Genomic DNA, 10591 nt, shown 5'->3' with positions numbered 1-10591 from the left:
TGAGACATCCTTGGGAAAGGGTTTGGCCTGCACTAATTAAAAGAGAGAGGAAACCAACCAAACCACTGTGGTCCCATACAAATCAACAAGGCTGAGAGCAAAGGAGATATCCGAGGACATGAAGAAGAGGGTAGTGACAGCCCATCAGTCTGGGGAGGGCTATAAGACCATCTCCAAAACATTCCAGCTCCATCCATCCACTGTAAGACAAATAATTTACAAATGGAGGCCTTCAACATGACAGCAACTCTGCCTAGACGTGGACGCCCATCAAAACTATCACCCAGAAGCACCAGAAAAATAATAAATCAGGTAAAGGCCAACCCACACATCACCTCTAGAGAGTTGCAGACCTCTCTGGTAGCATCTGGGACAAATGTGCATGCGTCTACAATCAGACGGAAATTGAATAGCCATGACATTCATGGGAGGGTTGCTAGAAGGAAGCCTCTGCTCTCAAAAAAGAACAAAGTTGCCCATTTCAACTTTGCCAGAGAGCACTTGGACAAACCAGAGGTCTTCTGGGAGTCCATTCTCTGGACAGACGAGTCCAAAATAGAATTATTTGGTCACAACCAAAACCAACATGTTTGGAGAAAAGGCAACACTGCATATGAAGAAAAGAACCTCCTCCCAACAGTGAAGCATGGTGGTGGAAATGTGAAGGTCTGGGGCTGCTTTTCTGCTTCTGGACCTGGACGACTCCATATAATCCAAGGAACCACGAATTCTCCGGCATATCAACAAATTCTTGACCAGAATCTCCTGCCATCAGTCAGGGAGTTGAAGCTGGGACCAAAACGGATTATGCAACAAGACAATGACCCAAAGCATTCCAGCAAAACTACAAAGGAATGGCTTCAGAGAAAGAGGATTCGTACTCTGGATAGGCCCAGTCAAAGTCCGGACCTTAATCCAATTGGAATGTTGTGGCGAGACCTGAAGAAGTTGGTACATACCAGATGTCCCTCCAACCTCTCTCAACTGGCTGAGTTCTGCAAGGAGGAGTGGGCAAAAAGCCCCATAAGCAGATGCGAGGGACTGGTTAGTGGTTACAGAAGACGTTTGGTTGAAGTAATGGCTGCAAAAGGAGGAGCCACAAGCTACTAATACAAGGGTTCACATACTTTTGCACATGTTAAATGTTCAGCTTTTGTGAAATAAACCACCTTTGTTGAATTAAATAATGAAAATATATCTCTTTTTGTGTGTGTGTGTCCATTATTTGGAAGGTGTGCTTTACAAATTGGGATTTGGATGTATGTGTAATAAGCTTATTTTAATGTTTTTTTTTACAAAAACAGTGACCATGTCTGGAGGGTTCACAAACTTTCAAGCAGCACTGTATATATATATATATATATATATATATATATATATATATCAATACAGGAAGGTGTGGAGTTAGAAAATAACGAGACAGGAGACGTGAGAGTAGACGTAGTCGAGGTAGTTTACTAGCTCCAACTTAGCATGTCATACGTTTGACAACGACACTGAACTGTGAACCGGAAGCGGAAGTGCATTATCTGACCCCTCGCCTCTTCCCTTAAAGGTACACCGTCCTCTTAGGTGAATGTCTCTCGTTATATAGATGTGGGTCACCACAAAGGAAGTGTTAGCACATATTGTCATGTTTCATGTTCCTGCATCTGTACTGATATTCCGCTCCGCATTAGGCGAGCACTTAGAACAACGCCATTGACGGTTTCGGAAGATAATGAATGAATATATGCAGACTTCCTGTTACGTCACATACCCCAAGTCCCGCGACAGCTGTGCCGGTGCGCTCGCGGTACCGTCACAGCGGGGGATTCCGCACGTTACAAGGGGCGTGGTTTGCATCTGGCTGCGGCGGTGGAGGAGGAGCTTCCCGGTCCGTGCTGGAGCGCATGCGTGGGGTGGGGTTGACTGGGGCTGTTTCAGCTTTGGTTTTTTTTTCCCCAGTTCTTTGTTCCGTTTAACTTTTTATAGGCTTTGCTATTTTCGCAGATAGCAGTATGTGTTTTCCGTTTTGTTTTTCAGGTTACTTTTTCACTTTCGTGTTCAAGTACTGTTTGTGTTTTAAATTGTTTGGAATTTACTATTGAAGTCGTTAAAATGTTAATTTTGGTGCCAGTCGTTACGCAACGCATTAACATCTCAACTGGGTTTTGTCGTGACAGAATATAGCGTTAAAACCCGGCGGTCGTTTTAGGTAGGAGTGGAATCCCGGCTGTTCTTAGTTTAAACCTGTCTGCAAAAAGTTGTTGTGTTCCCAAACGACCACTAGAGGCGCTCTTCAAAGCCGCGCAGTTACTAAAGAGACGTTTACCTGGCTATATCCATAAAAACTTCACTGCTCCCGTTATATCGTGGTGTCATACGACCCAGTTTGTTGGTTTTGACGTGTAGTTTTTTTGCTTTTGTGGCACTGTAGATGTTGACAGTCGACTAGGACCAGTTCTAGGCTCGTAGGAGCAGTTTATAACTAGCATCAAACGATTGCAGACCACAGACCAGGGAATAAAGTATGAACTGCCGGCTTGTTTTTATATAAAGAGTTGTAAACACAGACAGAGAAACATACACAATTACACAATAACACAGTGAGAATGGATACATTCCCTGAAACCTCTTGTTTTACGATTTAACCCTTATTAAACCACTATTTCGAGCTTCAGATATTTTAGTTCTAATTTGGGATCCTTTTAATTCTAATTTGAAGTTATCTCTTGTTTGAGTTGACAAATTATGTTAATTTGTTTTATGTTCTATTTTGTTCTATGAGGCCTTTAAGTTTCAGTTCTAATTTCCATTGACCTAAGTTACTTAACCAGTAAATCAGAATGCCAAAAGTAACACACAACTGCATTACCCCATGAACAGTATGAATGATTAATAAACTCAGCCGACACAGCAATTAACAATACCATATCAGATCAACAATCAATAATCAATGTAGGCTATAATCAGTCCTTTATGGAAAGTCCGTTGTTGCTCCACTGAGTCCAACTGCGTTTTGCAGTAACAAACTGGAAATATCAGTCCTACCACAATCCAGGTGCTCGAATCTGTAGGCTGCTGTCCTGGTCTGTCTGCGGCTGCAGACAGACCACGTGGATCCAGCAGGTCTCCTATGGGTGGCTCGCCATCTTGGTTCCAGCTTGGGGGATGAAACACCAAGCGCGATCTTCCCAATCCATAAAAAACCCTGGCCTGCATGATAACAGGCACATCACACATGCAAAGACATTAGTTTACATATCTCTCAATAGAATAATCAAAAGAAAACAACAGAAGTACCGATGGACATAGTCAATCTACCAACCGCTAAAACGTTTAATCTGCTATGCTAGTGCACGATGCTAGCACAGCCTAGCTGTGTGTAGCTAGCTGGGACGCAGGTCACTCTTCTGTGCTAATACACCATGCCGCTGCAGCCTAACCGGAAGTAGCTAGCTTATCAGTTCGGTTTGCACAAAAGAAAAACGTAGCTCCTCAACCATCTTTACACAAAATATGATTGTGTGGTGACCCACATCTATATAACGAGAGACATTCACCTAAGAGGACGGTGTACCTTTAAGGGAAGAGGCGAGGGGTCAGATAATGCACTTCCGCTTCCGGTTTAGAGTTCAGCGTCGTTGTCGAACGTATGACATGCTAAGTTGGAGCTAGTAAACTACCTCGACTACGTCTACTCTCACGTCTCCTGTCTTGTTGTTTTCTAACTCCACAATCTACAACATAAAACTGAGCTACTTGTAGCCTTAACTAGCTAGCCTATGCGCACAGACATTGAAAACGGAAAGGTTTGGCTAGTTAGCAATTGACTCACCGAGTCCTGGATGACACTCGGACACAATACAAAACCCAGGGTCCGGAGGGCGATTAGACCAAACAAAATACTCAATTTGGATAAAGAAAGAAACAACTGTAGCCCACCGCCATTTCAAAGTAGAATCTTTTATCTTCACCTCCCGTTCTAGAAGCTTCTCTCGAGCGCCTGCCTGGCGCTCGAGAAACCTCGCTGGTTCTGGAACTTCCTCCCTCGCGAGCAAGGCAGCCGATTGGCTAATCGGCACTGCACGCGCTGCGTTTTAAGAAATAGCGATCTGAACCAACAATACGAATGTGAATTTACCGATACCATGAATTACTTATCTACTGTTTACTATTGTAAACTACTAATAACACACGTTAGCCCCTAGCTAACAAGTCTGACCCTTTAGCCGAGCGGTTAGTGATGTCACCTTGAGGTGCAGTACACCTCGTATCGAATCCCGCACCGGGCAAGAAAATAACCAGTTACACTATTTATTTGCAAAATGAATAATTATGATTATTTATTTATTTATGTCCTATGATTACACTGTAATTATATGTAGGTTATTTTAACCTGGGTTATCTTCACCCGGGTTACACTTTTTCTTTTGTTTTGCCTCAGAAGCTGGCATGTTTTTCAGTTTGTTGAACTCACAACTGTTACCGAATCTCTGGCCGGTGTCTAATTGTGCTTATTTAACTAGATTAGTGTCAGCTTGCAGGTGCATGCTTAGAAAGCATTGTAGGTGTGTGTGTGTGTGTGTGTGTGTGTGTGTGTGTGTGTGTGTGTGTGTGTGTGTGTGTGTGTGTGTGTGTGTGTCTAGATAGAGTGACGCCTCCTCCATTTCTTGGCCGGGGTTGCAGTGGGTGGGTTGGGGGTGGGGGGGATATCAATTTTGCATCAGGGCTGGGCTGGCCTATATAAGTAGCCCGGGACTGGTCTCTGGTCTTGCCTTGCTCGGTGTCTCACTGGGACTCTCAGCCTGCTCTCCCCTCCCGGCGGCCTCCTCAGTCTGGCTGACAAAACCATCTACCGTTGAACACATCAAGAAGCAGCACACCGGGAACCATGGCCCAGCAACAACAGATCAGGTAGGCCAGACCGCCCCCCCCCCCGCCTTGCCACCAGGCAACACAGCTGCATGATGTGGACGTGGTGATGTGGTGGGATCGTGGTTGTGGTAAATCTTAAATATTGTCCTTCCCTGGTCTTAAAGGCAGCATTACAGCAAAGTGAGACATTGTTTGGAACTTCTTCCACTGTGTTAGTGAAATGAACCATGAACGTCTCTACCTGCTTGGTGGTTTCATTGACCTTTTAACCAAACTGTTCCTGATTTTGCATCCACCCATGCAGGAGAAAACTGGCTCTATAACCCAATTTCCCCTCGGGGGTGAATAATGTATTCTGATTCTGGTTCTGGTTCTGATTCTATAAAGGAAACGGTATGAGCTGATGAGATGAGTGATGCCCTCAGCGGTTATTGCCATGGGTTGGTTGTGAATGACTCTCGGAGCGGTTATTTTTGGGTCGCCACATTCCCCTCAGGCACTCCGTTAACATTAACCCTCCCGTCCCCGGTTCTTTTACCCAACCCAAGTCACGTGTCGCAGCGCTTCTTACACTGAATACTGAACCGCCGTTTTACAGGAAGCATTCATGAATTGTTCTCCTTTTTAGTCGCCGCGTCCTCTCTTATTTTGTGGATTGGTGCGTCAATATGCCAGGCTCACGCCACATGAAATGTTGTGAGAGTGGGGATGATTGTCATGTGCGTGACCTTTGACCTGGTCTCATGCAGCCTCCCGGCAAAACTGATCAACGGAGGGGTGGCAGGCATGGTGGGGGTCACCTGTGTGTTCCCCATTGACCTGGCCAAGACCCGCCTGCAGAACCAGCGCAGCGGCCAGCAGCTCTACAGGAACATGTGAGACCCAAATAATGTCCTCGTCCTGATGGCTTGTCTCTCTCTCTCTCTCTCTCTCTCTCTCTCTATCTCACTCTCTCACCTCACTGTCTCTCTAGATCTCTCTCACCCACTCTCTCTCGTTCTCTCTCTCTCTCTCCCTCTCTCTTGCTCACACTCTCACTCTCTATCTCACTCTCACTTTCTATCTCACTGTTTCTCTAGATCTCTCTCTCTCTCTCTCTCTCTCTCTCTCTCTCTCTCTCTCTCTCTCTCTCTCTCTCTCTCTCTCTCTCTCTCTCTCTCTCTCTCTCTCTCTCTCTCTCTCTCTCTCTCTCTCTCTCTCTCTCATAACAGTCACACACAGGCACATTTGATCTCTTCACTAAACCGTACACACAGGTTTTCCCGTAATACCTGTTGCTCGCATGATATTTCTGTCATGGCCGGGCAATTTGCTCAGTCATCTAGCTTTCCTTGTTTATTTAGGATTTATTATTTTGCAAGGGTCCATAACCCCGTCCACAGCAGCACGCTGGAGTCTTAGTTTGCAAGTATGAAGCGCAATACTTGAAATGTCTCCATGTATGTGAATGATGTTGTGCTACTGATCGAGTGTAATTACCCATTTCCCCCCCCCCTCCCCCCTCAGGATGGACTGCCTTATCAAGACCGTCAGATCTGAAGGCTACTTTGGCATGTACAGAGGTGAGAGCATTTAGATGAGCCACGCCTTCCTCTCCAGTAGGTGACAGTTTCCAGAATATTGCATCATGATGTCATGTAATTGCCCATAGAGAAATATTCAATATTCCATATTTGAAACCCAGTTTGGGTTTGATACTGTACTTTACGGTACCCAGCAGTCCAATGTGATGAACCTCAGCTGGGTTCTTCAGCATGGCCCCCTTGCATATGTAAACAGATATTGTGATATATATTAATAATGTGTAAAAACTCCCTCCTCTGATCGTCACGGTAACGATACTTTTCCACCACCCGGCAGTAACTGCACCGGACACCCAACACGCCCACATGCCTCACAGCCCACAGCTCACACACCGGGTCTCCCCACCCCATAGTGGGCCGATATGACGTTCTTGGCTCACCTTGGCATTTTTAACCAAAGATAAAATCTCATTTTTCACGAGATGCATCGCTAGAAACTCAGCACTACCCCCAAAAAACCTGCTGCAGCTTGTGTATAACGTGGAACTTATACAGAAGATGTGTGCTTTCCAAGTCTGTTTGAATGGGTGGGCGTTAACAAACTGGGATTAGATTTCGTGCCAAGCTGTCTTACAGCCCTTTGTTTAACGCGCGTTTCATTTCAAATGCCGCCAGGTTGTCGTGCATGGCGTGCATTTTTCTTGGGGCTGGGGGGGCTTATGGCACGAAGACGTCTCCCATTATGCACAACCTTCACTGAGACTCAGGCCTTTTTATGCCTCTCGTCAGTGATGCTGCTTGTCTTAAGTTAGTGTTTGTGCATGCAACTTGTTCACTTTATCCCTTTTCTGTAATTCCACTCACACTTCCTTTGCTTCCTCTGGTTGACGTCCTCTGTGATTCAAAACAAGAGACTTGTTTCCTTTTACTGATGTGCTGTAAGTGTGATAGGCCCACATGTGCTCGTGGATTTAGAAATTCTGCCGTTGTGTGACTGGTTTCTGCAGTTTGCTTGTGTATATGAGATTGAACTAATGCCCCTTTTGACACGCTGGTGCCTCCCGTTGCTGTTGCTGCTGTAGGCGCCGCCGTCAATCTCACCCTGGTAACACCCGAGAAGGCCATCAAACTCGCCGCCAACGACTTCTTCCGCCACCAGCTGAGCAGAGACGGGTGAGCGGTGTCTCCGGGGTGGACTGACGCTCATGTTGTACCTGGATGGAGATGGCCGGACAAACTGACTGTTGTGTTTTTGTGTTGTGTAGCCGGCTCACAGTGTTCAAGGAAATGTTAGCCGGCTGCGGCGCAGGAATGTGTCAGGTCATCATCACCACGCCCATGGAGATGCTGAAGATCCAGCTGCAGGACGCCGGCCGGCTCGGTAAGACGGCCGTCTCAGCCAAACTTGTTTAGTCAGTTATTATGAAAATGTTTGGATCTTCTTCTTGTGATTATGTTGTTTTTTTGGTATTCATATTTTGCCTTTGTGAAGCACCTTGTAACTGTGTGCTTTAAATGTAGGGATGCGCCAATGCCAACCATCGCTATCCGATATCGGGCCTAGGCTAAAATGGAGTCTTGGCCTCAGAGATTTTACCCAAGACTAAAACGCAGTACCGAAAGTCATGAGTAACACATCAATAATAAAAACAAAATGATTTGATTTACCGCATCTGGAAGCCTGTATTTCTTAAATGGTGGGGAAAAAACGGATTATATCTCAATTCTTTTGCCCATTGGTCCCAAACTAAATCTGCACTGTTCAGCAATAGTTTTGGATCATATATATCAGCCAATACTTAAAGATGTGTACTCTGATTCAGTATCAACAGTGGAGAAGTGGGGTAATCTGTGTATCCCTATTTAAAGGTGCTATACAGATAAAGTTCTTCATACTTACTGGTAAGTCTCTTCTCTCTGCCAGCGGCCCAGCAGAGGGTCATACCCAGCATGGTACCCGCGCTAAAGCTCGGGGCCCCCGCCGCTGTTCTTAGCCGCTCCTACTACGCAAACCCTGCACCTCAAGTCATGCAAGTCTCAGCCACTCAGATCACCAGAGAGCTGCTGAGGACCAAGGGAGTCACGGGCCTGTACAAAGGACTGGGGGCCACCCTGATGAGGTGAGAGGGGCTTTCAGAAATGCTGGCTCTGGTCTATAAGCCCGTTAAAGGTTTGGCTGAATGAATGACATGAGCATTGTTGACCGTTGCCTTTTCAGGGACATCCCGTTCTCGGTCGTGTATTTCCCACTTTTCGCCCACCTGCACCAGCTTGGCCGGCGTTCACCGGAGGACCCCACCGTGCCCTTCTACTGGTCTTTCATGTGCGGCTGCTTGGCGGGATCCACTGCCGCCGTGGTCGTCAGCCCCTGCGATGGTGAGTTGGGATGGTTCAAATCCAGTGATTGTAATTCAGTCAGGCAAATGTTATTGTGGTATATTAATGTTAGGAGTGTCATTTTCTCAGCTTCAGAAGTATCCTTGGATTTGTTAGGTCTGTTTTTGTGCCCCGCCTTCCCAGCAGGTTTGAGTTCACAAGACTCTTTATTGATAGCTAGCTAGCTCACAGCTAACATGATGTTTGCTAGGTAACCATTTAAGAACAGACCAATTGACAGGCTGATAATGACAATTGACGGATTCATTGATTGAATATTACAATAGAACAATAAAATGATGATTCTGGGATAATGATTATAGGATATTATTAAAATGCCCTCATTGAAAGGAAGTCTAAATATGATGTCTAGGCTATAGGATGTCTGCTCTACCTGAACCAATTACACATGGGCTGAACAGTCAATGAGCAATAATCAGATATAAGAGATAATGCTTGAAGTCTGTGAGTCTATATGAAATATAACATGAATGATAAATGGAGTGAATGTTGGATCCAATTTCTTCCTCCACAAATCTTTGCAGATGATGGGCCTGTATTTGGACCTGTTTGTTCTAATGTGTTAAATGAGCATCAGTTCTGCAATAAGTGCAGTTCTAAGTACTTCTTTCTTTGTTTAGCTAACACAAACTCTTTATACTATGTTGTGCAGTTGTCAAGACGCGGCTACAGTCCCTTAAAAAAGGAGCTAATGAAGAGACGTATAATGGAGTGATAGACTGCATCAGGTAAAAGCCATATCCCGCTGCTGTAGCCTACCTGGGGACACAACTGGGTTTAACACCAGCAATCCCCCAACTATTTCTGACTGGTAAGGCCTTTGCACACCAATTCAAAATGTTTCATCCAAAGATTTCACAAGCTAGAAAACAAATACGACAATCCCGTTGTCTCCTACAAGTTTATACCCACCATCTCTGCAAATGTTGTCCGTAGGGAACGCTTTGATTTTCTGTATTTTCCTGCATATCTCAGAGATTTTTAAGAGTTGTTGGACTATGATAATAGATTAAAAAAAAAATGGGGCAGTCCGGGTAGTGTAGCGGTCTATTCCATTGCTTACCAAAATGGGGCTCACCGGTTCGACTCACCGTTACTTCTGGCTTAGTCGGGCGTCCCTACAGACACAATTGGCCGTGTCTGAGGGCGGGAAGCCGGATGTGGGTATGTGTCCTGGTTGCTGCACTAGCGCCTCCTCTGGTCAGTCGGGGTGCCTGTTCGGGAGGGGGAACTGGGGGGAATAGCTTGATCCTCCCACACGCTACGTCTCCCTGGTGAAACTCCTCACTGTCAGGTGAAAAGAAGCAACTGGCAACTTGACATGTATCGGAGGAGGCATGTGGTAGTCTGTGGCCCTCCCCGGATCAGTAGAGGGGGTGGAGCAGCGGCTGGAATTGGGGAGAAAATACAATTGGGGAGAAAAAGGGGGACACCCCCCCCCGCATAGGAATACTTTGGAATCGGTGTGCAAACAAGGCTTTTAAGTCAGCCCGGTTAGCTTAAATTAATTCCCTCGTGTCCTGATTCCCTTGCAGTAAAATCCTGAGGAAGGAGGGACCCGGGGCCTTCCTGAAGGGGGCCAGCTGCAGGGCCCTGGTTATCGCGCCGCTCTTTGGCATCGCCCAGGTTGTCTACTTTGTGGGAGTGGGAGAGTTCCTGTTGGGATACACGCCCTACAACATCTACTCTGCCTAAACTGGCCACTTCCTCGTCCCGCCACCTTCCTCATTAAATTACAGACTGCTCTGACCTGATTTACCCTGAGACGTTCTCAGATTGTGTGAATGCAAAGGGGACCAGATGAATGTCAT

General features: G+C 46.0%; 1 protein-coding gene across 1 annotated transcript; it reads left to right on the top strand.

The window, feature by feature from the left end:
- The first annotated feature begins 4768 nt into the window (after window positions 1–4768).
- slc25a55b (solute carrier family 25 member 55b) lies at window positions 4769–10591 on the top strand. The gene is made up of 9 exons (XM_056301722.1): window positions 4769–4899; window positions 5610–5735; window positions 6367–6422; window positions 7466–7556; window positions 7649–7764; window positions 8308–8503; window positions 8602–8759; window positions 9433–9508; window positions 10316–10591. The coding sequence occupies exons 1-9, from the start codon at window positions 4877–4879 to the stop codon at window positions 10473–10475; spliced, it is 1002 nt and encodes a 333-aa protein (XP_056157697.1). The 5' UTR covers window positions 4769–4876; the 3' UTR covers window positions 10476–10591.

This window comes from Lampris incognitus, unplaced genomic scaffold, assembly GCF_029633865.1.
Source record: "Lampris incognitus isolate fLamInc1 unplaced genomic scaffold, fLamInc1.hap2 H_5, whole genome shotgun sequence".
Taxonomy (NCBI): Eukaryota; Metazoa; Chordata; class Actinopteri; order Lampriformes; family Lampridae; genus Lampris; species Lampris incognitus.
The sequence above is the reverse complement of the archived record's forward strand: the minus strand, read 5'-3'. Positions and strand labels throughout refer to the sequence as shown.

Excerpts from the sequence above, each read along its gene's own strand:
- slc25a55b (XM_056301722.1), top strand. The coding sequence starts at position 4,877 with ATGGCCCAGCAACAACAGATCAG. Across the intron at positions 6,423-7,465 it reads CTACTTTGGCATGTACAGAG|GCGCCGCCGTCAATCTCACC; the intron begins GTGAGAGCATTT and ends TTGCTGCTGTAG. Across the intron at positions 8,760-9,432 it reads GGTCGTCAGCCCCTGCGATG|TTGTCAAGACGCGGCTACAG; the intron begins GTGAGTTGGGAT and ends TATGTTGTGCAG.